This window comes from Tursiops truncatus, chromosome 14, assembly GCF_011762595.2.
Source record: "Tursiops truncatus isolate mTurTru1 chromosome 14, mTurTru1.mat.Y, whole genome shotgun sequence".
NCBI classification, from domain to species: Eukaryota; Metazoa; Chordata; class Mammalia; order Artiodactyla; family Delphinidae; genus Tursiops; species Tursiops truncatus.
The window spans coordinates 27,849,127-27,876,371 of NC_047047.1; the positions used below are offsets into that span (position 1 = coordinate 27,849,127).

The 27,245-nt window shown below is 35.8% G+C and overlaps 1 protein-coding gene across 13 annotated transcripts in view; it reads left to right on the top strand.

The window, feature by feature from the left end:
* EXOC6B (exocyst complex component 6B) overlaps nt 1–27,245 on the top strand; it is a 710,711-nt gene that overhangs the window by 365,349 nt on the left and 318,117 nt on the right. For all 13 annotated transcript variants that reach the window (XR_012325650.1, XR_012325649.1, XM_033838288.2 and 10 more), the window contains 4 exons: nt 3,054–3,125; nt 3,827–3,924; nt 5,518–5,623; nt 6,500–6,609. Coding sequence is in view for 11 of the 13 variants with exons in the window: in XM_033838288.2 (XP_033694179.1) it covers nt 3,054–3,125; nt 3,827–3,924; nt 5,518–5,623; nt 6,500–6,609 (386 nt within the window). In the remaining 2 variants the exon portion in view is untranslated. The remainder of the gene's footprint in view (nt 1–3,053; nt 3,126–3,826; nt 3,925–5,517; nt 5,624–6,499; nt 6,610–27,245) is intronic.

The window sequence follows — 27,245 nt, forward strand, 5'->3', positions numbered from 1 at the left end:
CTCTCATTGTTGATGGGAATGGAAAATGGTACAGCCAGCTTAGAAGAGAGTTTGGCAGTTTCTACAAAATGAAACATACTCTTACTATATGATCCAGCAAGTACACTCTAGGTATTTGCCAAATTAGTTGAAAACTTATGTTAACACAGAAACCTGCCCACTCATGTTTATAACAGCTTATTCATAATAGCCAAAACCTGGAAGCAACCAAGATGTCCTTTAGCAGGTGAATGGATAAACTCTGGTACATTCTTATAATTGAATATTTATTCAGTGGCAAAAAAGAAATGGTCTATCAATCCACAAAAAGATGTGGAGGAAAGTTAAATGCAATTGCTAAGTAAAAGAACCCAATCTGAGAAGGGTATATACTCATATGATTCCAACTATATGACATTATGGAAGAGGCAAAATTATGGAGACAGTAAAAAGATCAGGGTTGCCAGGATTTGGGAGAGGGATGGAGGGATGAATAAGTGGAAGACAGGGAATTTTTAGGGCAGTGAAGCTATTCTCTACGATATTGTAATGGTGGAATATGTCATTATACATATGTTAAAACCCGTAGATTATATAACACAAAGAGTAACTCTAATGTAAACTATGGACTTCAGTTAATAACAGTGTGTCAGTGTTGGTTCATCAGCTGTACCAAATGTTACCGCACTAATGCAAGATGTTATAATAAGGGAATCTGTGCATGAATTTCTGTGTGAAGGGATATATGGGAACTCTGTACTTTCTGCTCAATTTATCTGTAAATACAAAACTGCTCTAAGAAATAAAGTTTATTAAGTTAAAAAGTACAAAGAAGCAAAAACATGAAGGAAAGACATGGAAATGATTATCATAAATGTCATGATAATGTTTTCCTGAATGGAGAGGAAAGAAGTTGTTTTGGAGCTTCTGGCATGCTGGTGCTATTTAGTTTTGTTTGCCTGGTGAAGTTGTACATATAGGTTTTATTTATTATTTTCTTTATGTATACTATATTCACAATTTTAAAAAACGTGGTAAGGAGGAAAAGGAAGGAAGCAAGCCACAGAAGGATAGAAATCAAAGATAAACATTGCTTTCTTGGAAATTTATGACTACCATAATAGAGAAATTTAATTCAAAGATTAAATAGATAAAACGGCATATCATTCTGTGATCAAGAAGACAAAATCAAATATATATCCCCAAATATAGAGTGAAGACACAAAGAGATGGAAAATATGAATGGAAAGTTAAGGAACATGGATAATTGATGTAGATTTTTGGTTGTATCTAATAGGGATTTAGAAAGAAAGAACAGTCACAAAGCAGGGGACTTAAATAATTAAATAAAAGAGGGAAATTTCCCTGCATTAAAGAAAGAGTAGATTATTACAGTTGAAAGGATGCATTTTTTTGGTCAGGCAGGGTAAATTAGGGCAGACAGTTTTCTCGCATCTGAAATTGTGTATTTTAGTTTGAGCGCTGCAAAAGAAAGGCATTTCCAAACACATGAGGGTTCAAAGTTTACTTTTCACCCATCCTGTCTTACTGATGTTTTACCAAAGATGAAAAAGAAATTCTAAATGCAAGATGGGATGGGAGTAAATAAATGGGTGCAAAAATGAGAGTAAAACTCATAGATAAATCTAAATAACTGATTGTTTGATTATTTGTAAAGTTTATGCTATTAAGAATCCCTAAAAGAGGAGAAGCTTAAGTTTAAAACATTTTTTAGATGAAAACCCCAGATTATTTCAAATAAACAGTGGGCAGAAAGTATATAACATTAATAACCAGTATAAGATAATCTGAAAACACTGATCCAATGAAAAACAGGAAAGGAAACAAAAAAGAAAGAAGAAATCATTGAAAATAGAAAACTTAAAATAAGATGGCTAGAATAGGTCCAAATATGTAAGTATTCATGAGAAATGCCAGAGTTGGAAAGTATTATAGTTTGGTTACTAAGAGAGATTCATACATTAAGATTACACAGAAAGATTGAAAATAAAGAATGGGGAGCAAAAAGGGCAATATTCTTCAAGAAAATTGGATTGAAGTTAAAGACCATTAAATGGGAGAAGAGAGGAACATTTGTTTTGATATTATTTTTAACCCACCAAAAAGACAATAACCCATTTACTGGGGACAAGCAAGCATCAGTATGTATATAAACAAAAACTGTTAAGTAGTAGGAAGAGAAACCAAGGGACCACACCATTGTGGGAGAATTTAACACTCCTTCAGGAACTGAGCAATTAAGTAGAGGGCAAGTAATCAAACTATAATTAAGAGAATTTGACTATCAAAGTCACTGAAAAATAGTGCCATATACATCTTTGTAGCTTGTCCACAGAAGATATCTTCCATGTCATTTCAGTTTTCAAATTTGTTGATAAGAGATTATACATAGACTTTATTTGTAATTTGTATTTTCCTCTGTATTTATGTTTGTTTTTGTATTCTTTGTATTGTTTTGTTTTCTCTTTGTTGTTTAATTGGACTTAACTGTGATTTGTCTATTTTATTGATTTTATGTTTAACTTGAGCTTTTGGTTTCATTGATCAAATCTTTCATGTCTTCTCTATGTCATTAATGTCTGCTTTTTATTTTATCAGTTTTGTTCTCTCATTTATGGTTTATTTTGGCTTTTTTGGCCTAGCTTCATGAGTTGAGGGCTTAGTTTGTTTATTTTAAATCTTTTATGTTTTCTAATGTTCACATTTAAGATGTAATTTGTTTTTAAAATGGTGTTAGCTGCATTCCATAGGTTTTGATTTGAACTATTTCATTGCTGTTCATTTTTAAATAATCTGCAATATCAATTTTGATTTCTTCTTTAACCAAACAGTTATTTAGAAGTGTGTTTTTAAATTTCCAAGTGTTAAAAATGTAGATCATGGATTATTGGAGTCTTTACTCACTCTTCCCTGGCTGAATCTGGTGTTACTTTAAACCAGGAAGGTTTTCCAGAGAGCCTTTACCAGGTGCAGCATTAAGCAGTTGAGTAAATTAAAATTTACTTTTATTTTTAATAAAGGTGGTTTTCCTCATTGTCTTTTATTTCCTTTAGTCTTACTGCTCTGATCCAAACCTCGTGTTAGATTTGAAGAACCTCATTGTGCTTTTTGCTGACACACTTCAGGTTTGTGGTTTATGTTTACACAGACTTATCTAGATGAGTGTTTCATCATCTCTAAATCTTTTCATTGTCTATCTAAGCTTGAGTAAGTAACTTTCAGTTTTTAGTTGTGTTTCTTCTTTTCCTAGAGCTAGAACTTTTTATCTCTTTGTAGCATTTCCTGCTCATCACCTTGACCGTTTATGTTCTCATAAATTGTTCTCATCCCCCTTTTTTTCTCAAGGCAAATCAATTAATTGAACTCACTACCTTAGTTCTTCAAAATGTCCTTAATTCAGATCTAATGTCTAAGTGATTTTGGAGTTTCATAACTACTGTTTTAAATAATGAACCACGTATTATATTCAATAGAATAGCATTAGAAGTGGGTGAGATTGGTAGCATTCTCATTTTCTCTCCCTATTCCTGAAGGTTGCTAAGATTTACAGAAGGAGTTGTAGGGAAAACTTAGCTGACATTTATACCCAGTATATATTAATTTTAATGTTCATCTTTTAATTTTTTTCTGACTGGCTTATATTGGTATATATCTTTTAATTCTTAAGAATGAACACTAGATATTAGGTGGGAATGAAAGATTTTTCTTATCATGGTTTTATTTAAATTGTTGGCCAAAGAACAAAAACATCTTTCAGTGCCTAATCTCTCATGTTGCTTAAAAAAATCACCTTATGAAATGAAGCTATTTTCTTATTTTGTTTCAGGTGTATGGTTTTCCTGTAAATCAGCTTTTTGACATGCTGTTAGAAATCAGAGATCAATATAGTGAAACTTTGCTAAAGAAGTGGTCAGGTATTTTCAGGTGAGAAATTGTCTCTAGTTGTGTGTGTGTGCGCACGCACGTGTGTGCATGCATGTGTGTACACACGTCTTTATACATAAGGTTTTTCAGATGTAATAAGCAATAAGTATATGTGGCTTATTTTTTCTAGCTCTGATCCCAGTTATGATTAAGAATTCAAATAAGGTGTAGTGGTGTCCCAAATAAAGTTCCTGAGATATCCAGTCTCAGTATATTAGTACCTACTATGTGAGGAGTCCCCAGATCCCATTTTGGCTTTTTTGTTTTCTTGAATGAATGTCATATACCTTGGTTCATACCAACCAGATCACCTTGTGTCTTCTTAATCTGTTTTTTGATTTTCTCTTTGAGGATCATGCCCAGTCTATGTCTCACTTGTAAGGTAGTGGCTTTTGAGCCCTTTCAAGTAATTTAGTTTTTTTGGAACTTTTTTGAAGACTCACTCATGTGATTCCTCATCATCTTTATTCTCTTATACCCAGAGAAGAGATTTATTACAATCCAGTATTTGAAGCATATTATTTAAATAGTTACTGCAGCATGCATACAACAATAAGAAAATTATTGTATTACACCTCCACTTACAAATGTTTCCTTGCACTGTTTTCCTGGCACACAACTCATGTCAGCTCACTTGTTTCTTCTCCTTTTGCACCTTTACTCCTTAAAGTGATCTTTCTGCTTACTGTAAGACCTCTTCCCCAGATCAGCTTTCCCTACTTTCAGGTTCGTATAGCTTTAAGATATTACATTGTCCCTTTAATCTTACTCTTCACATTTTATGAACATGTCTCTGATAATCGTGTAGTGCAACTCATTTATATATTAATATAAGCATTTGTGTTTCTAAAAGCCCAGTTTATTAATGATACAGTTTTATTTAGAGGAGGATTATCTCTTGAAAATTAGTAACATGATATATCCATGGTTTTAAGAGCATCTGATCTGATGCCTTCAGTAAATTTCTTTTTTGATTTTGGTAGTATGCTCTCTGCTTTTAGAGAACCCCCAGTCCAGTTAAGGAGGCGAAAGCTATGGATGAAGAAAAAGTCATTCTTAATGTAGAGCAGTAGATGAAGTAAATGAACATAATTTGGATTTATTATAGAACTTGCTTCTCCTCATCTGCCAGTTTTGAAAGTTAGATCTAGTACAGAATTAAAGAACATAATCAAAAATGTCTTATTTTTTAATAAAAGCAAATAAAACCTCTTTGCCTTCTCCAGAGCTCACATTCTTTTATTATTTACTTCTCACTTGCCTTAAGGCTTCAACATGTTGCCTTAAAATTTTCTGTCTGACCTGTAAATCTCAAATACTATGAGGTCATGTTTATAATTGTGTTCCATTTGTTTTAGAATGTAATATTCCTTTTTTTTTTTTTTTTTTTTTTTAAAGATGTCCTTTCCTGAGACCAAATAGCTGTATTATAAAAGGAATAGATTAGGGACTGGGAAATATTTATTTTGGGTTGAGGTGGATATACAACTCTTGGAGCTCATCTGAAAATTATTTGTGATCACTGTAGTGATCAACTAACCCTTCTTTCCTTTTTACCTCCTCCCTTCCTTTCTTCTTTTATTTTCTTTATAGAAACATACTTGATTCTGACAACTACAGTCCTATACCAGTAACAAGTGAAGAGATATATAAAAAGGTGGTAGGACAATTCCCATTCCAAGATACAGAGCTGGAAAAGGTAAGGAACACTTTAAAATAAATTTCTCTGATTTGGCATCCCCTTAAAACTTTCTTTGTATCAGTCTCATTAAAGGCATAACTTCTAACTCAATGGGTTAGAAATCTAAAACACCTTCAAAGGATGATTTTTGGGCTTAGAAGGGCTTAGAAGAGCAGAAGTTCCTGTTTGGGGAATCAGTAAATGGCTTTGGGGTATTGTCACCTCTGAAGTGTTTGGGGGATTTCTGGAAGTGTTCCATTTTGGCTTACACTTTCAAATACTTTCTTTTATTATACTTTTAGGACATTTTATCCCCAAAACATACAGTAGAATTTACCATACTATATAACTGTATTGGTTTTGACAATGCATTGAGTCATGTATGTGCTACTACAATGATGATACAGAACAGTTCCATGATTCCAAAAAATTCCCTCATGCTACACCTTCTTAATCAGTTCCTCCTCTAACCCCCAGCCTTTGCCAACCACCAGTCTTGTTGCTATCCATCACTTTTGCCTTTTCTAGAATGCCTTATAAATGGGATCATATAGTATGTAACCTTTTGAGACTGGCTTCTTTCACTGAACATAATGCTTTTGAGATTCATCTAAGTTGTTGCATGTATCAGTAACTCATTACTTTTTATTGCTGAAAATGTATCACAATTTATTTATCAGGTTTTGGAGGACATTTGAATTATTGTTTATTTAATTTAATCTTATTCTTTTTAGTATCAGAAAACTTTCACAAATATATTTCTTTTAGTTTGAGATTGTTAAGCAGGCAGTTCACAGTGTGGAAGAAAATTTCCTTTGCATTTTAATTAATTTATAGGTATTTTCAATGTATGTTGGTTTGTGACTTGGCTTTCATTAATTCTTGCTTTTACAGCAACCATTTCCAAAAAAGTTTCCATTCTCTGAATTTGTGCCAAAAGTTTACAACCAAATTAAAGAATTTATCTACGCCTGTCTGAAGTTTTCAGAAGATCTTCATCTAAGGTATAGTATGAAACAATGGAAATACAACAGATAGTGAGATTATGGCTCCATATACATAAATATTCTGGAATACTTTTGATGTTCCCTTAGCTCTTATTTTGAAAGTCTTAATATTAACCCTTTACAGTGTGGCACTGCTATATGTATATGGTCATGGTGAAAGGGAAAGTTGGAAACTCTTGAATAATTTCTTTTTGTTTATATTATTTACTTTATTCTCTGCTATTTTCTTTACAGATTTGCATTTCAACACTATCTAGTGAGAATTCACTAGAAAAGAATAGTATAATATACTATTTTTTACATTCTATTTGATGAAAATTTAAGGCCTGTAGGGGAGTAGCATGTAAAATTCTTTGGAAATACCATTCTTTCCAAATATTCTCTGGACTTGTTAAAGGAATTCTTATCTCCTTTAAGTTTAATTATTTCACTAACGTATATTGAGCCTGTTTATATACCAGAAGCATCCTGCTTTTTGGGGATGCAGGATTAACAGACAGTTTTTTGCCCTTAGATATCATCAGTATTTACTGAGGATAATAGACATGAAAATAGACAGTTAAAATATACCCTGGTGAGTGTTGTAATATGTATAGTGTGCTTGCAAAACACTGAGAAGAACACTTAATTCATCTTAAAGAATTTGAAGGAGAATGATTGGCTTTTTAAAGGAGCCTCCTCCTCTCAGTGAGTATCACCGTTCGCCCATATTGGAAATCCGAGAATCATTTTCAACTCCTATTTTCTATTAATAACTATTTTTCTTAAAAATAAAGTTTCAGATATTGGTCTAAATTTTTATAAACCCTTCATGAATATGTTATTACATCTATAAAGCTCAAAATAGTACTTATCTATGAGGTACTAGGGAGCATACTCCATTGTTACAGAGGAGGAATGTGAGGGAAGGAGAGATTAAGTAACTTCATGAAGGTCACACAGGGAGTAAGTATTCAAGCCAGGATTCAAATCCAATCAGCATCAGCATCAACAAAATAATTACTACCATGTTTATAAACCTTATTCTTTGGCAATCATATTGTGAAGTATTTTACATGCATTATCTCAGGAATTTATAATATTTCTTTGAGGTAAGCACTAATTATTACCATTTAACAAATGAGGGCAGTACTCATTTGTAAATGAGCCTCTCTAAATCTAATTGAGGACAAAATTACATCGATTTCTTTTTTTCAGTTTTTCTTTTTTTTCTTTAAAGTTTTCTCTTCCCAGTATGGCAGCTTTAATTCATGTTGTAGTCATATTTGTCTTGGACTATTTAAGTAGTCTCCTAATTGTTCTTTTACCTCTAACTTTACTTTCCCAACCATCTGTCCTTTCGTTTTCCTTATTCTATTCTGTATGTCCCCTAGAGTAAGTTTTCTAAAATCAAATCTTATCATTTAACTTTATTCTTCTCACCTTTGCAGAGATTTCTCATGGCATACTCTAGCCTGACATATTTGTCTGTCTGCCTCCTCCCCCATTCCTTGACCTAGTCCCCTGTACCTTTTCCAGATTCATATCTCAGGGTAATTTCCCTGTCACCCCATGCTTCAGTCATACCAGCCTGTTTGCTATTTTCTGATCATAACATGCTATTTTTAACTCTCTTAATTTGCTCATGATTTTCTCTCTACTTGAAGTTATTTCTTCTCTTCTGAAGCTCCTGACTCACTTCTAACCATCTTTCAAGATTCAGTTTAAATATCATGTGCTGAATGAAGCTTTTTGACCACTTCCACCCCTAATGGAGTTGATTTGCTGACTCCTTTGTGCTACTTCGGTAATCTCTGAATACTGTCATTAGAGCTCATCTTAGATTTTATTGCTCTATGCGTTTATTGTATCTATGCGTTTCTGTGTGTGCTAGACTATAAGCTCCTTTGTTTATTTATTTGTTTTATTCATCATGCATTGTGAGTAATCTATTATTTGTGAGATGGTGCTTGGTAGTAAGGACATTAAGTTGCTGAAAATGCATGTCTTCGAAGAGTACCTACTGTAATTGAGGAACTGTGCAATTATTATTAAGTGATGAAAATATACAGCAACAAAATAAGAACCGAGTCTGAGACAAATTGAGGATGTAAGAAAAGGCCTCTTGAAGGGTAGAAACATTTTAAGTTTTGTTCAGCACAATATCCTCTGCACCCAGCTTAGTAAATTTTAAAGGAAGGGAGGGAGGGAGGGAGGGAGGAAGGAAGGAAGGAAGGAAGGAAAGAAGGAAGGAAGGAAGGAAGGAACAGGAAAGAAAGAAGGAAAGAAAGAAGTGAGTGGATGTATGGTGTGCCACACAACTCTGAAAATAGACAATTGGAAAATAGTTTTGGTTACTTGCTTGATAGCCATTCTTACTAAGTAAAAAAATGAAACACAAGGTTTGTGTAATTAATTAGTTCTTTTCTCTGAAAATGAGATTGATTTCATAGAAATGTTCTTTTGGAAATGAGATTATCTTTGGAAATTATAAACCAAAACTTTTTTACCCTTCAAATGACCACCATCAAATTACTTAGTACCAGAGAATGGTCTCTAAGGTACTTTTTGGTACGTTACTGTATGTAAATTATTACAAGTTCATTGCATGATGACTTCTTCTATCCTTTTTTGGAGGAAAGGTAATATGGTAAAGGGACAATCTGAGTAAATTGTTCAGAAGTCTTTTTACTGCTTAACTATATTAAGTTTTTGCCTGAAAACTCCTTTGATATGTTTAACATTGACAGTTTAAAAAAAAATATTCAGTTTGGCGGGGGTTGGTTTACAGATGCCTTTTACTCTTCAATTGCTGTTTATCTTATTTCCTGGGCTACATTTACATTATAACCTGGAGTGACAGAAATCACTTTGGCAATCGTAGCTGTCATTGTGGGGAGATTATATTATGAGGTGTAAGACATAATATGAATAAAAACAGTTAGTTTTCTTTAACACAAGGCTCTCAAAACAGCAAAAACTACTGTATTGAGATTCTTATGGGGACTTCCATGGTGGCACAGTGGTTAAGAATCCGCTTGCCAATGTGGTGGGCACGGGTTCGAGCCCTGGTCCGGGAAGATCCGACATGCCATGGAGCAGCTAAGCCCATGTGCCACAACTACTGAGCCTGTGCTCTAGAGCCCACAAGCCACAACTACTGAGCCCACATGCCACAACTACTGAAGCCCATGCGCCTAGAACCCGTGCTCCACAACAAGAGAAGCCACTGTGAAGCCTGCACACTACAATGAAGAATAGCCCCCGCTCGCCACAGAGAAAGCCCGCGCACAGCAACAAAGACCCAACGCAGCCAAAAATAAATAAATAAATTTATAAGAAAAAGATAGATTCTTATGAAGCTTTAAGCATAATTATTTTCATAAATCAAACTTTAATTTCTTTTCCTAGCAAGAATTTTGTCTTTTACATTGAACAGAGGATACTGAGAAAGATTACAGATATTGAATACATATGTAATTGTATGAATTCTGAGGACACAAAATTTATTTGAAAGTTTATTTTAAAAACAGCAAGTAAATGGCATTTCTATGGTAAAATAATCTATCATTTGCACTTGACTTAAAAAATAGAATACACATATATATATGCAGATCTTTTTTTTAAGTTATAAAATTAGATCTCTGTAAAGAACTTGAGAGATATAGAATAGCACATAGAAGAAAAATGTAAATGACCCAAAAGTCTACCACATTAATAACCACTCTTTCTATATGAGAATTTCTTTCTTTTTTCTTTTTTTTTTTTAGTCTTTCTTCCTTGTGAATACATGCACAGCACTTTTTTTCTTTTTAAAGCTAATTGCTATGAGATACTTCTACTTATGTCTACAGTATAGAAAGCTGGAAAGAGTATTGCTTCTTCCCAATCAAAACAGATAAACTACAAAATGAAAACTTTTCTGGAACCCATTAGAGAGCTGGAGTTATGGAGTGGCCAAATACCTGGAAATCCAAGTTGAGACTAGCCCCTCTCAGGAGAGAGTGACAGGATGCCCTGATCTCCCTCATTTGTGACAGAGCAAAGAAGAAAGGCATAGCTATCACACAGGTGAGAAAGAGGAAATCAACTAAAGAGTTAATGGATCAGTAATATCTTAGTTGGAGCTAAGATCTAGGAGGAATTTAACTCATTCATATGGCCTTTTCCATGGACCTCCACTGAGTGCTCATGAGAAAGACTGGGAGCTGGGTAAGAGATCAGAGAAGGCCATCAGTGATGTTACAGGCATAGAGGATGGGATCCGCCATTGCTCTGAAAAAGGCATGAAGGCCCCCCCGCCGCCCCCAGTTTGGACCCTTCACTCATGTAGACCAAAAACTTTGTGACACTGGGGGATGGGCAGCAAACTCTTTCTGCAGAACACAGGTAAAGACCAATTGTTAAAACCGTGGAGAAGGTAAAAGAAAAAAAGCCTTTCAACTCTTGGGAGAAGGACAGAAAATAGTCCTGGGCTTAGGGTCTTATACCAGTACCATTAGAGGTCTTCTAATACTGGAAGAGGGCAGAAAATTTCTGCATTAGACCCACCACATATACAAGGCAGAGTTTGGCTGCCACTGGAAGGAAGGACAAGGATGTTGAGCAAGCTCCATCCCTTAGCATCAGGACACATGACCAGTCTAAAACTGAAGCTGGCCAGGACAGCAGAGTAAGTCCTTTGATCTCCACTAATAGTCCAGTAAGAACTAAGTAACAAGTGGTAGCACCACTAGGTGATGGGCAAGAATGTAGGGAAAGAGAGATCAATTCTGTATTGTAGGCATGTAGGTATAGCTGAAAAATGTGGATGATGCAGAAACTTTTTGAAAAACTTGAAAAACCTTCTGGGACCCCAGTAATCACACATAGGCCCATGCTATCATTAGAAAAAATTGAAATCTATGAAGCACTGACGGTAATCATAGCAACAGTAGAACCCAAACCCAGTTCAACTACTTATACTAATGGCCCAACAGAAGGAGAGAGATATAGGAGCACCTCAATATGTGAGGCAAATGCTAACACCCATAAAAGAAGAAATTGACAGTAATACAATAGTAGTGGGGGACTTCAACACCACACTTACATCAATGGACAGATCATCCAGACAGAAAATCAATACAGAAACAGATCTTAAGTGACACATTAGATGGACTTAATTGATATTTATAGAGCATTCCATCTGAAAGCAGCAGAATACACATTCTTTTTAAGTACACATGGAAAATTCTCCAGGATAGACCACGTGCTGGGCCATAAAGCAAGCCTTGTGAAATTTAAGAAAATTGAAATCATATCAAGCATGTTCTCTGACCATAACACTATGAGATTAGAAATCAACTACAAGAAAAAAAAACTGTAAAAAACACAAACACGTGAAGCCTAAACAATATGCTACTAAGTAGCCAATGGATCACTGGAAAAATCAAAGAGGAAATCAAAAAATACCTAGAGACAAATGAAAATGAAAACAAGACAATCCAAAACCTATGGGACGCAGCAAAAGCAGTTCTAAGAGGTAAGATCATAGCAATACTATCTTAACTCATAAAACAAGACAAATCCCAAATAAACAACCTGGTCTTAAATCTAAAACAACTACAGAAAGAAGAACAAACAAAACTCAAAGTTAGCAGAAGGAAAGAAATCATAAATATCAGAGCATAAATAAATGAAATAGAGATGAAGGAAACAACAGAAAAGATCAATGAAACTAAAAGCCGGTTCTTTCAAAACATAAATAAAATTGATAAACCTTTATAGCCAGACTCATCAGGAAAAAAAGGGAGAGGGCTGAAATCAATAAAATTAGAAATGAAAAAAGGAGAAGTTACAACTGACACCACTGAAATACAAAGGATCATAAGAGACTACTACAGGCAACTGTATGCCAACGAAACGGACAACCTAGAAGAAATGGACAAACTCTTAGAAAGGTACAGTCTCCCAAAACTGAACCAGGAAGAAATAGAGAACATGAACAGACCAACCAAGCAATGAAATTGAAACTGTGATTAAAAAACTCTTGACAAACAAAAGTCCAGGACCAGATGGCTTCAGAGGAGAATTCTATCAAACATTGAGAGAAGAGTTAACATCTATCCTTCTGAAACTGTTTCAGAAAATTGCAGAGGAAGGAACACTTCCAAGCTCATTCTATGAGTCCACCATCACCCTGATACCAAAACCAGACAAAAATAGCACCACAAAGAAGAGAAAATTACAGGCCAATATCATTGATGAACATAGATGCAAAAATCCTGAACAAAATACTAGCAGTCCAAGTCCAACAATATATTAAAAGGCTCATACAGCACGATCAAGTGGGACTTATCCCAGGGACGCCAGGATTTCTCAGTATCCACATATCAATCAATGTGATATAGCACATTAACAAAGTGAAGAATAAAACCCATGTGATCATCTCAATAGATGCAGAAAAAGCTTTTGACAAAATTCATCAACCATTTATGAAAAAAACTTTCCAGAAAGTGGAGATAGAGGGAACCTACCTCAACATAATAAAGGGCATATATGACAAACCCACAGCTAACATCGTACTCAGTGGTGAAAACTGAAAGCATTTCTTCTAAGATCAGGAACAAGACAAGGATGTCTACTCTCACCACTTTTATTCAACAAGTTTTGGAAGTCTTAGCCATAGCAATCAGAGAAGAAAAAGAAATAAAAGGAATCCAAATTGGAAAAGAAGTAAAACTGTCACTATTTGCAGATGACATGGTACTATACATACAGAATCCTAAAGATGCTACCAGAAAACTACTAGAGCTCTCAGTGAATTCGGTAAAGTTGCAGGATACAAAATTAACAGACATAAATCAGTTGCATTTCTATATGTTAACAATGAAATATCAGAGAAATTAAGGAAACGATGCCATTTACCATTGCATCAGAAAGAATAAAATACCTAGGAATAAACCTACATAAGGAGGCAAAAGACCTGTATTCCAAAAACTATAATATGCTGATGAAAGGAATAGAAGATGACACAAACAACTGGAAAGATATACCATGTTCTTGGGTTAGAAGAATCAATATTATCCAAAGGACTATACTATCCAAGGTAATTTACATATTCAATGCAATTCCTATCAAATTACCTATGTCATTTTTCGCAGATCTAGAACAAAAAATCTTAAAATTTGTATGGAAACACAAAAGACCCTGAATAGCCAAAACAATCTTGAGAAAGGAAAATGGAGCTGGAGGAATGAGGCTGCCTGACTTTAGACTATACTATAAAGCTACAGTAATCAAATCAGTATGGTACTGGCACAAAGCCAGACTTATAGATCAGTGGAACAGGATAGAAGGCCAAGAAATAAACCCACACACCTATGGCCAATTAAACTATGACAAAGGCGGCAAGATTATACAATGGAGGAAAGACAGTCTCTTCAATAAATGGTGCTGGAAAAACTGGACAGCTACATGTAAAAAAAAAATAAAATTAGAATATTCTTTAACACCATGCACAAAAATAAACTCAAAATGGATAAAAGAGCTAAATGTAAGACTGGATACTATAAAACACTTAGAGGAAAACATAGGCAGGATACTCTTTGACATAAATCACAGAAATATCTTTTTGGATTCACCTCCTAGAGTAATGAAAATAACAAAAATAAATAAATGGGACCTAATTAAACTTAAAGACTTTTGCATAGTAAATAAACCATAAAACGAAAAGACAACCCACAGAATGGGAGAAAATATTTGCAAATGATGCAACTGACATGGGATTAACTTCCAAAATATACAAACAGTTCATGCAGCTCAATATCAAAAAAACAACCCCATCAAAAAATGGGCAGAAAGGGCTTCCCTGGTGGCACAGTGGTTGAGAATCTGCCTGCTAATGCAGAGGACATGGGTTCGAGCCCTGGTCTGGGAGGATCCCACATGCCATGGAGCGACTAGGCCCGTGAGCCACAACTACTGAGCCTGCGCGTCTGGAGCCTGTGCTCCGCAACGGGAGAGGCCGCGATAGTGAGAGGCCCACGTACCGCGATGAAGAGTGGCCCCCGCTTGCCACAACTAGAGAAAGCCCTCACACAGAAACGAAGACCCAACACAGCAAAAATAAATTAATTAATTTTTAAAAAAATGGACACAAGATCTAAATAGACATTTCTCCAAAGAAGACATACAAAGAAGACATACAGATGGCTGAAAAGCAGATGAAAAGATGCTTAACATCACTAATTATTAGAGAAATGCAAATCAAATCTACAAGGAGATATCACCTCACACTGGTTAGAAAGACCATCATCAAAAAGTCTACAAACAACAAATGCTAGAGAGGGTGTGGAGAAAAGGGAACCCTCCTACATTGTTGGTGGGAATGTACATTGATACAGCCATTGTGGAGAACAGTATGGAGATTCCCAAAAAATCTTAGAATAGAGTTACCATATGACCCAGCAATCCCACTCCTGGGCATATATCTGGAGAAAACCATACTTTGAAAAGGTTCATGTACCCCAGTGTTCATTGCAGCACTATTTACAGTAGCCAAGACATAGTAGCAACCTAAATGTTGTTCATCTACAGAGATGTGGATAGAGAAGATGTGGTACATATGGAATATTACTCAGCCATAAAAAAAATGAAATAATGCTATTTGCAGCAACATGGATGGACCTAGAGATTATGAAGTCAGACAGAGAAAGGCAAATATCATATGATATCATTTGTATGTGGAATCTAAAAAGCGATTCAGATGAACTTACTTACAAAACAGAAAAAGACTCACAGGCTTAAAAAACAAAGTTATGGTTACCAGAGGGGGGAGGTGGGGGGCAGGAGGGAGAAATTAGGCAGCTGGGATTAACATATACACACTACTATATATAAAATAGATAATCAATAAGGACCTACTGTATAGCACAGGGAACTCTAGTCAATACAGTGTAATAGTCTATAGGGTAAAGGAATCCGGAAAAGAATAGATACACATATATGTATAATTAAATCACTTTGCTGTACACCTGAAACTAACACAACATTGTAAATCAGTTATATTGCAATAAAAAATAAAGTGAGAATGATGCTGCCCTGGTGGGCCCCCACCCCTCCCTTCATGTGTGTTAACAATGGAGCTTCTATTATCAAACTTCGGCTTCGTCCTGTGCACACACCTGGTTGCAGCTTGGACCACACTCTAGCCCCTTTAGGGTATCTCTGCGCAGCCTACTCCAGTCCTCTTCCTGGGTCTCTCTGTTAAATCTGGATATTCAACACCCAGGCATCACACACACCTGCTGGTGTGTGCACATCTCTTTTGGGGAGTGCAGGGAGGTGGCCAGGACCACCTGTCATGGTCTCTCTATGTTCTACCTGCTGCCAGCTGGCTGCTACACTCTTCTCTGAGCCTATGTCATGCCCTTTCTGTTCCTGCTGATCTCCAGCTGGTGAAGGGGGTGCCCCAGGTGAGGAAACCTTTGCCATTTTACAGCTTCCTTCCAGAGATGCACGTTCCTTTTTTCCCTTTCCTCCTACCCTGTTACGTTACGTGGTCATCTTTCTTGTAGTTTTGATTGCAAGAGATCTTTTGCCAGAGTTCAGCAGATATTCTGTGAGAACTGTTCCACATGTCAATGTATTTTTGATGTATTTATGGGAGGAGGTGAGCTCTACATCCTTTTATTCCACCATCTTGATCTCCTTTCCCAATCATATATGAATTTTATTCTTCAGTTTGTTAATGTGGTATATCACGCTGAGTAATTTGCAGATGTTGAGGTAACCTTGCATCCCTGGGGAAAATATCACTTGATGATGGAGTATGATCGTTTTAATATATTATTGAATTCAGTTTGCTAATAATTTAATGAATATATTTGGATCTGTGTTCATCAGTGAAATTAACCTGTAATTTTGTGGGGGGTGTTTTGTGGTGTCTATGTCTTGTTTCAGTATCAGGGTTATGCTGTCCTCATAGAATGATTTAGGAAGTGTTTCTTCCTTTTCAATTTTTTTTACTAGATAGAGAAGGATAGGTGTTAATTCTTTTAAAATGTTTGTTATAGTTTATCTGTGAAGCCATCTGGTTCTGCACTTGTGTTTGTAGGGGGCTTTCTTTAAATAATTGATTCAGTTTCTTTATTTGTAATCAGTCTGTTCATATTTCTATTTATTCTTGATTCACTCTTGGGAGATTGTACATTTCTAGGAATCTGTCCATTTCTTTCAAGTTGTTCATTTTATTGCTGTGTAAGTTTTTGTAGTAGTCTCTTATGATCCTCTTAATTTCTGTGGTGTTGGTTGTAAGATTCCCTCTTTCATTTCTGTTTTATTTATTTGTGCCTTCTCACCTTTTATTCTAATGAATCTGGCTGATGGTGTATTGTCTTTTCAAAGGAGCAACTCTTAAGTTTTATTGATTGTTTTTTAGTGTCTATTTTATTTATTTCTGCTCTAATCTTTATTATTTATTTCCTTCTGCTTACTTTGGGTTTTATTTATTCATCTTTTTCTGGTTTCGTTAGGTGTAAGGTTAGGTTGCTTATTTGAAATTTTTCTTATTTCATGAGATAAGCTTTCATTGCTATAAACTTCCCTCTTAGAGCTGCTTTTACTACATCCAATAGATTTTTGATTGTTTTGGTTTTGTTTCTGTTTGTTTCTAGGTATTTTTAAATTTCTTTCCTCATTTATTCGGTGATCCATTGAATTTTTAGTAGCATATGGTTTAGTCTCTAGGTGTTTGTGTTCTTTTGCAGTTTTTTTCTTGTACTTGATTTCTAGTCTCATACCATTGTTATCAGAAAAGATTCTTGACATGATTTCAGTCTTCTTAAATTTATTGAGACTTGTTTTGTGGCCTAGCATGTGATTTATCTTAGAGAATGTTTCATGTGCAATTGAAAAGAATGTGTATTCTCCTTTTGGATGGAATGTTCTAAATATATCTATAAAGTACAACTGATCTAATGTGTTGTTTAAAGTAAGTGGTTCCTTATTGATTTTGTCTTGATGATCTGTCCGTTGATGTAAGTGGAGTGTTCATGTCCCCTGTTATTATTATTGCTTAATATTTGCTTTATGTATTTATATGCACCTACATTGCGTGCATATGTATTGAGAATTTTAAAATCTTGCAAGATTGACCCCTTTGTCATTATATAATGTTCTTTGTTTTTTGTTACCATCTTTATTTTACAGTCTCTCCTGTCTGATCTCTGTTGCTACCCCAGTTTTCATTTCCATTTGCAGAGAATATGTTTTCCATTCTCTCATTTTCATTCTGTGTGTGTCTTTAGCTCTGAAGTTAACCTCTCATAGGTGCCATATATATGCACCTTGCTTTTTTTTTTTTTCACATCTTTATTGGAGTATAATTGCTTTACAGTGGTGTGTTAGTTTCTGATTTATAACAAAGTGAATCAGTTATACATATACATATGTTCCCATATCTCTTCCCTCTTGCATCTCCCTCCCTCAAACCCTCCCTATCCCATCCCTCTAGGTGGTCACAAAGCACCTAGCTGATCTCCCTGTGCTATGCGGCTACTTTCCACTAGCTATCTATTTTCAGTTTGATAGTGTATATATGTCCATGCCACTCTCTCACTTTGTCACAACTTACCCTTCCCCCTCCCCATATCCTCAAGTCCATGCTCTAGTACGTCTGTGTCTTTATTCTCGTCTTACCCCTAGGTTCTTCATGACCTTTTTTTTTTTTCTTAGATTCCATATATATGTGTTAGCATACGGTATTTATTTTTCTCTTTCTGACTTACTTCACTCTGTATGACAGACTCTAGGTCCATCCACCTCACTACAGATAACTCAATTTCATTTCTTTCTATGGCTGAGTAATAATCCATTGTATATAGGTGCCACATCTTCTTTATCCATTCATCTGTTGATGGACACTTAGGTTGCTTCCATGTCCTGGCTATTGGAAATAGAGCTGCAATGAACATTTTGGTACATGACTGTTTTTGAATTATGGTTTTCTCAGGGTATATGCCCAGTAGTGGGATTGCTGGGTCGTATGGTAGTTCTATTTTTAGTTTTTTAAGGAACCTCCATACTGTTCTCCATAGTGGCTGTATCAATTTACATTCCCACCAACAGTGCAAGAGGGTTCCCTTTTTTCCACATTCTCTCCAGCATTTATTATTTGTAGATTTATTGATCATGGCCATTCTGACTGGTGTGGGATGATATCTCATTGTAGTTTTGATTTGCATTTCTCTAATGATTAATGATATTGAGCATTCCTTCATGTGTTTGTTGGCACTCTGTATATCTTTGGAGAAATGTCTATTTAGATCTTCTGCCCATGTTTGGATTGGGTTGTTTGTTTTTTTGTTATTGAGCTGTATGAGCTGCTTGTAAGTTATGGAGATCAATCCTTTGTCAGTTGCTTCATTTGCAAATATTTTCTCCCATTCTGAGGGTTGTCTTTTGGTCTTGCTTATGGTTTCCTTTGCTGTGCAAAAACTTTTAAGTTTCATTAGGTCCCACTTGTTTATTTTTGTTTTTATTTCCATTTCTCTAGGAGGTGGGTCAAAAAGGATCTTGCTGTGATTTATGTCATAGAGTGTTCTGCCTATGGTTTCCTCTAAGAGTTTGATAGTTTCTGGCCTTATATTTAGGTCTTTAATCCATTTTGAGTTTATTTTTGTGCATGGTGTTAGGGAGTGTTCTAAATTTCATACTTTTACATGTACCTGTCCAGTTTTCCCAGCACCACTTATTGAAGAGGCTGTCTTTTCTCCACTGTATATTCTTGCCTCCTTTATCAACGATAAAATGACCGTATGTGTGTGGGTTTATCTCTGAGCTTTCTATCCTGTTCCATTGATCTATATGTCTGTTTTTGTGCTAATACTATCTTGATTACTTGATTACTGTAGCTTTGTAGTATAGTCTGAAGTCAGGGAGCCTGATTCCTCCAGCTCCATTCTTTGTTCTCAAGATTGCTTTAGCTATTCGGGGTCTTTTGTGTTTCCATACAAATTGTGAAATTTTTTGTTCTAGTTCTGTGAAAAATGCCAGTGGTAGTTTGATAGGGGTTGCACTGAATCTGTAGATTGCTTTGAGTAGTAGAGTCATTTTCACCATGTTGATTCTTCCAATCCAAGAGCATGGTATATCTCTCCATCTATTTGTATCATCTTTAATTTCTTTCATCAGTGTCTTATAATTTTCTGTATACAGGTCTTTTGTCTCCTTAGGTAGGTTTATTCCTAGATATTTTATTCTTTTGTTGCAATGGTAAATGGAAGTGTTTTCTTAATTTCACTTTCAGATTTTTCATCAGTAATGTACAAGAATGCAAGAGATTTCTGTGCATTAATTGTGTATCCTGCTACTTTACCAAATTCATTGATTAGCTCTAGTAGTTTTCTGGTAGCATCTTTAGGATTCTCTATGTATAGTATTATGTCATCTGCAAACAGTGACAGCTTTACTTCTTTTCCAATTTGTATTCCTTTTATGTCTTTTTCTTCTCTGATTGCTGTGGCTAAAACTTCCAAAACTATGTTGAATAAGAATGGTGAGAGTGGGCAACCTTGTCTTGTTCCTGATCTTAGTGGGAATGGTTTCAGTTTTTCACCATTGAGGATGATTTTGGCTGTGGGTTTGTCATATATGGCCTTTATTATGTTGAGGAAAGTTCCCTCTATGCCTACTTTCTGCAGGGTTTTTATCATAAATGTGTGTTGAATTTTGTCGAAAGCTTTCTCTGCATCTATTGAGATGATCCTATGGTTTTTCTCCTTCAATTTGTTAATATGGTGTATCACGTTGACTGATTTGCGTATATTGAAGAATCCTTGCATTCCTGGAATAAACCCCACTTGATCATGGTGTATGATCCTTTTAATGTGCTGTTGGATTCTGTTTGCTAGTATTTTGTTGAGGATTTTTGCAGCTATGTTCATCAGTGATATTGGCATGTAGTTTTCTTCCTTTGTGACATCTTTGTCTGGTTTTGGTATCAGGGTGATGGAGGCCTCATAGAATGGGTTTGGGAGTGTTCCTACCTCTGCTATATTTTGGAAGAGTTTGAGAAGGATAGGTGTTAGCTCTTCTCTAAGTGTTTGATAGAATTCGCCTGTGAAGCCATCTGGTCCTGGGCTTTTGTTCATTGGAAGATTTTTAATCACAGTTTCAATTTCAGTGCTTGTGATTTGTCTGTTCATATTTTCTATTTCTTCCTGGTTCAGTCTTGGCAGGTTGTGCACTTTCTAAGAATTTGTCCATTTGTTCCAGGTTGTCCATTTTATTGGCATAGAGTTGCTTGTAGTAATCTCTCATGATCCTTTGTATTTCAGCAGTGTCAGTTGTTACTTCTCCGTTTTCATTTCTAATTCTATTGATTTGAGTCTTCTCCCTTTTTTTCATGATTAGTCTGGCTAATGGTTCATCAACTTTGTTTATCTTCTCAAAGAACCAGATTTTAGTTTTATTGATCTTTGCTATCATTTTCTTCATTTCTTTTTCATTTATTTCTGATTTGATCTTTATGATTTCTTTTCTTCTGCTACCTTTGGGCGTTTTTTTGTTCTTCTTTCTCTAATTGCTTTAGATATAAGGTTAGGTTGTTTATTTCCTGTTTCTAAAGGTAGGATTGTATTGCTATAAACTTCCCTCTTAGTACTGCTTTTGCTTCATCCCATAGGTTTTGGGTTGTCGTGTCTCCATTGTCATTTGTTTCTAGGTATTTTTTGATTTCCTCTTTGATTTCTTCATTGATCACTTGCTTTCTTTTTAAATCCATTAATTCACTCTGTGTTTTTTTATTGGTAAGTTTAGTTCATTTACATTTATGGTATTTAGTGGTAGGTTTGTATTCATTGTGGTTTTTTTGGTTTTCTGGTTGTTTTTGTAGTTTTTTTTATTGTTGTTGTTTCTTCCTTCTTTTGCTCTATTGCCTGTGATTTGATGAGTAGTGTTAGTGTTATGTTTGGATTCATTTATATTTTTTTGCCTGTGTGTCTATCATAGGTTTTTGGTTTGTAGTTTCCATGAGATTCATATGTGACTACACACACACAGACACACACACACACACACACACACACACACACACGATTATTTTAAATTGAACATCTCTCACCTTGAATGCATTCTAATAACCCTTCATTTTTCCTCTCCTCTACATTTAATGTTTCTGGCATCATATTTTATATCTTTTTGTTTTGTGTGTCCATTCACTACTTACTGTGTATATAGATGATATTTACTACTTTTGTCTCTTAATCTTTCTATGAGCTTTATAAGTGATTGATCTACTGAATTTACTGTATGTATGCCTTTATTAATGAGAGTTTTTCTTTAATAATTGTCATGTTTCTAATTGTGGTCTTTTCTTTCCTGCTTAAAGAAGTCCCTTTACTGTTTCTCCTAAAGCAATTTTAATGGTCCTGAAGTCTTTTAGCTTTTGCTCATCTATGAAACTCTTCATTTCTCCTTCAAATCTGAATTATAGCCTTGCCAGGTACAGTATTCTTTGTTGTAGTTTTTTTCCTTTCAGCACTTTGAATATATCATCACTCCCTTCTGGCTTGCAAAGTTTCTGCTAAAAATATCAGCTTATGGTCTTTTACTAATTCTCTTGTAATAACTAGTTGCTTTTCTCTTGCTGCTTTTAATAATGTCTCCTTAACTTTTCCCATTTTAATTATAGTGTGTCTTGGTGTGGTCCTCTTTAAGTTCATCTTTTTTGAGACTCTCTTTGTTTCCTGGATCTGGATTTAGGTTTCCTTTTCCAGGTTAGGGAAATTTTCAGCTATTATTTCTTCAAATAAATTCTGTGCCTTTTTCTATTTCTCTTTCCACTCTGGGACCCTGATAATGCAAATGTTAGTATGCATTATTTGTCCTGATGTCTCTTAAATTATACTCAATTTTTTTTTTAATTTTTTTGTGGTATGCGGGCCTCTCACTGCTGTGGCCTCTCCCGTTGCGGAACACAGGTCTGGATGTGCAGGCTCAGCGGCCATGGCTCACGGGCCCAGCCACTCTGCGGCATATGGGATCCTCCCAGACTGGGGCACGAACCCGCATCCCCTGCCTCAGCAGGCGGACTCTCAACCACTGCGCCACCATATATAATTTAGGGAAGCCCTAAATTATACTCAATTTTTGCGAATTCTTTTTTCTTTTTTTCCTGTTCATTTTGAGTGCTATTACTTTCTTCCAGTTCACTGGTTTGTTCTTCTGTATTATCTAATTTACTGTTGATTCCTTGCATTGTATTTCTTATTTCAGTTATTTTATTCTTCAGTTGTTCATATATTTTTTTAACTCTTCATTAAATCTATAACTGTGTTCATCCATTCTCCTTCAGTGTTCGTTTAGCATTTTTATGACCATTACCTTGTACTCCTTATTGTGTAGATTGCTTGAGATAAGCACTTTGCTTTTTTTTGTTCTTTTGAGGTTTTGTCTTGTTCTTTTCTTTGGAACACATTACTGTGCCTCCTCAATTTGTCTTATTATCTGTTTATTTTTATACATTAGGTGGGTTGGTTACATTCCCAATCTTATAGTGGCCTCACGTAGGGAACTTCCTATGGGGCCCAGCAGCACACTCCCATGTGTTCACTTGAGATATATGCTCTAGGGCGGCCCCCTGTGTGGACTAAGTGGACCCTTCTTTTGCAGCTGACTGCAGTGGGTACTCTGTCAGGAAAGGCTGACCCCTGGCACAGTTGGCTGCTAGGCCCTGACTTGTCTAGTGGCTGCTGGCTTGTGATGGACTGTGCTAGGTTCTGGCAATGCTAGCTGTATGGCCTGGGATCTTACAGGGCTGGTGCTGACCTATTGGTAGCCAGGCCTGGTTCCTGGTGTCAGTGGCTGCTCAGCTTAAGCGTCTTGGGACTAACGCCAGCCTACTGGTTGGTGGAGTGGCATCCTGAGGCAGCTGGCTGTTTGGCCCCAGGGGTCCCTAGACTGGTGGGCTTGTGGGTGGGGTAGTGTCTCAGTGCAGCTGTCTTGAGGACTCCATGGCCCGTGGGCTCGTGCTGCTTTGATGTTGGGCATAAGCCCCCATGGATAATAGGTTAGAGGGAGGAGTCCAAAATGGTGCTTGCCAGTACCAATGTATTTGTCGTACAACATGCTTCCAAATATGGCTCCTGCCAGTGTCTCAGTTCCCAGAGGGAGTCCCAGTTGCCTCCTTCCTCTTTGGGAGATTCTCCAAGATCAGCAAGTATGTCTGACTAGGTTCCTTTCAAATCTCTCCCTCTTCACTGGGCCTTGGAGCATGAGAGACTTTGTGTGTGCCATTTAAGAGTGAAGTCTCTGTTTTCTATAGCCCTCTAGCTCTCCCATACACAAGCCTCACTGGCCTTAAATGAGACATTCTAGGGTATCATATTGTAAGTGCAGGACCCCCAGACTTGGGAGCCCAATGTGGGGCTCAGACCCTTTGCCTCTTTGAAAGATCCTCTGCACTTGTGATTATTTTCTGATTTGTGGGTTGCCTCCCTGTGGTTGTGTGTCTTGACTATACCAAGTCTCTGTCCCTCCTACCTGTCTCACTTCTTTATATATCTTTAGTTGTGGCAGATCTTTTCTGTTAGTCTTTAGGTAGTTCTCATAGATAGTTGCTTTATATATAGTTATAATTTTGTTGGGCTTTTGTGAGGATGTATCCTCAGGGTCTCCCCACTCTACCATCTTGGCCCCTCTATTTTTGATACTATTCTAAATGATATTGTTTTCTTAAGTTTCTTTTTTATATAGTTTCTTGTTAGTGAGTAAAATCTCAACAGACTTTTGTATATTGATTTTGTATCATTCATCTCTACTGCACTTGTTTATTATTTCTGATATTGTTTTGGTGGAGTCTTTAAGGTTTTCTATATACAAGATCATGTTATCTGCAAACAAAGACAACTTTTTCCTTTCTCTGTTGCATACCTTTTATTTATTATTCTTGTCTAATTGCTCTGGCTAGGACTTCTAAATTCTGGCTAATGACTCTGGCTAGGACTTCTGAATAGAAGTGGTAAGAGTGCATACCTTTGTCTTTTTTCTGATCTTAGAAGGCAATATTTCAGCTTTTCTTTGTTGAATGTGTTGTTAGCTGTGAGCTTGTCATATAACGGCCTTTATCATGTTGAGGTATGTTCTTCTGTATCTAATGTTTTAAGAGTTTTTACCTTGCAAGGTTGTTGAATTTTGTCAAATACTTTTTCTGCATCTATTTAGATGGTACTAGGATTAAAAAATATTTTAAATTTTAATGTTAATTTTCCAATTTTCCTTTTGTTATTTCTCATTTCATACCATTGTGGCTGGAAAAGAGACAAGATTTCAGTCTTCTTAAATTTCTTAAAACTTGTTTTGTGGCACAACATATAATATATCCTGGACATTGTTTCTTCTATGCTTTAGAAGGATATGTGTTCTGCTGCTGTTGGTTTAAATGTTCTTTGTATGTCTGTGAACTTTATTTGATCTTTAGTGTCATTAATGTCAACTATTTTCTTACCGATTTTCTATCTTGATTATTGATTAAAGTCAAATATTGAAGTCCTGTACCATTAATATAATGCTGTTTATTTTTCCCTACAGTTCTTTTAGTATTTGCTTTATATATTAGGTGCTCCAATGTTGGGTGCTTAAATATGTATAGTTCTTATATCCCCTTGATTAATTAATCCCTTTATCATTAATTAGTGATCTTCTTTGTCTCTTGTGACCGATTGTGAGTGAAAGTGTATATTGTTCTATATAAGTATAGTGATTCCTGCTCTCTTTTGGTTACCATTCACATGGAGTATGTTTTTCTGTCCCTTCACTTCAGCCTATATGTGTTGTTAAAAATAAGGAAAATCTTTTGTAGGCAGCATATTGTTGAATCCTGTTTTTTTATCCATTAGCAATGATGTGTAGTTAGGTTGGAGAATCTAATCCATCTACATTTAAAGTAATTACTGATAGAGAAGAAGTAATTATTGCCATTTTGTTAATTGTTTTCTCATTGTTTTGTATTTTCTTTGTTCCTTTCTTGCTGTCTTCCTTGTAGGTTTGTTGATTTTTTGAAGTATGCTTTGATTCCTTTTCTTTAACATTAGTTTGGCTTCTTGAGCTTTTTTTTGTTTGTTTGTTTTTACTGTGAGGTTTATATAAGACATCTTAAAAAGTGTCTTTTAAGGGCTTCCCTGGTGGCGCAGTGGTTGAGAGTCTGCCTGCCAATGCAGGGGACGCGGGTTCGTGACCGGTCTGGGAAGATCCCACATACCGCGGAGCGGCTGGGCCCGTGAGCCATGGCCGCTGAGCCTGTGCGTCCGGAGCCTGTGCTCCGCAACGGGAGAGGCCACAACAGTGAGAGGCCCGGTACCGCAAAAAAAAAAAAGTCTCTTTTAAGCTGTTAACAACTTAGCTTCAATTGAATCCAATAACTCTACCCCTTTTCTCCCCCCGCAACACATTTTGTGCTACTGATACCATTCTGTATATTTTTTGGTAATATGTATCCATTAACAGACTGTCGTACTTATAATAATTTTTAATATTTTTGTCTCTTAACTTTTACAGTAGATTTCAAACTGACTTATGTACCATCATTACAGTGTTATGCTCTTATGAATTTGTGTATTTGCTTTTACCAGTGTGTTTTATACATTCATACATTTTCATGTTGTTACTTTGCCTTTTAAAATTTCAATGTGAAGAACTCCCTTTAGCATTTCATATAAGATATGTGTAGTGGTGATGAAAATCCTCCACTTCTGTTTGGGAAAATATTTAGCTTTCCTTTTTTTCTTAAGGACGGCTTTGATGCATATACCATTTTGGTTTGGCTGTTTTTTTCTTTAAGTTCTTTGAGTATATCATCCCACTGCTTCCTTAGCTGCAGTGTTGCACGTATTTTCTTGCTTCTTTCAGTATTCTCTTTTTGTCTTTGACTTTTGATAATTTCATTATAATACTTTTGGCTGTAATCTTCCTTTGGTTGATCTTGCTTGAGGTCCTTTAAGATTTATGTATCTGTATGTCCATATTCTTGCCAAAATTTGGGAGGTTTTCGCTATAATTTCTTTCTTTTTTTTTAACATCTTTATTGGAGTATAACTGCTTTACAATGGTATGTTAGTTTCTGCTTTATAACAAAGTGAATCAGCTATACATATACATATACCCCCATATCTCCTCTCTCTTGCATCTCCCTCTCACCCTCCCTACCCCACCCCTCTAGGTGGTCACAGAGCACCAAGCTGATCTCCCTGTGCTATGCGGCTGCTTTCCAGTAGCTATCTGTTTCATATTTGGTAGCATTTATAACTCCATGCCACTCTCTCACTTCGTCCCAGCTTACCCTTCCAACTCCCCATGTCCTCAAGTCCATTCTCTATGTCTGTGTCTTTTCCTGTATTGCCCTAGGTTCTTCAGAGCCACTTTTTTTTTTTTAGGATTCCATATATATGTGTTAGCATACGGTATTTGTTTTTCACTTTTTGACCTACTTCACTATCTATGACAGACTCTAGGTCCATCCACCTCACTACAAATAACTCAATTTCGTTTCTTTTAATGGCTGAGAAATATTCCATTGTATATATGTGCCACATCTTCTGTATCCATTCATCTGTTGATGGACACTTAGGTTGCTTCCATGTCCTGGCTCTTGTAAATAATGCTGCAATAAACATTGT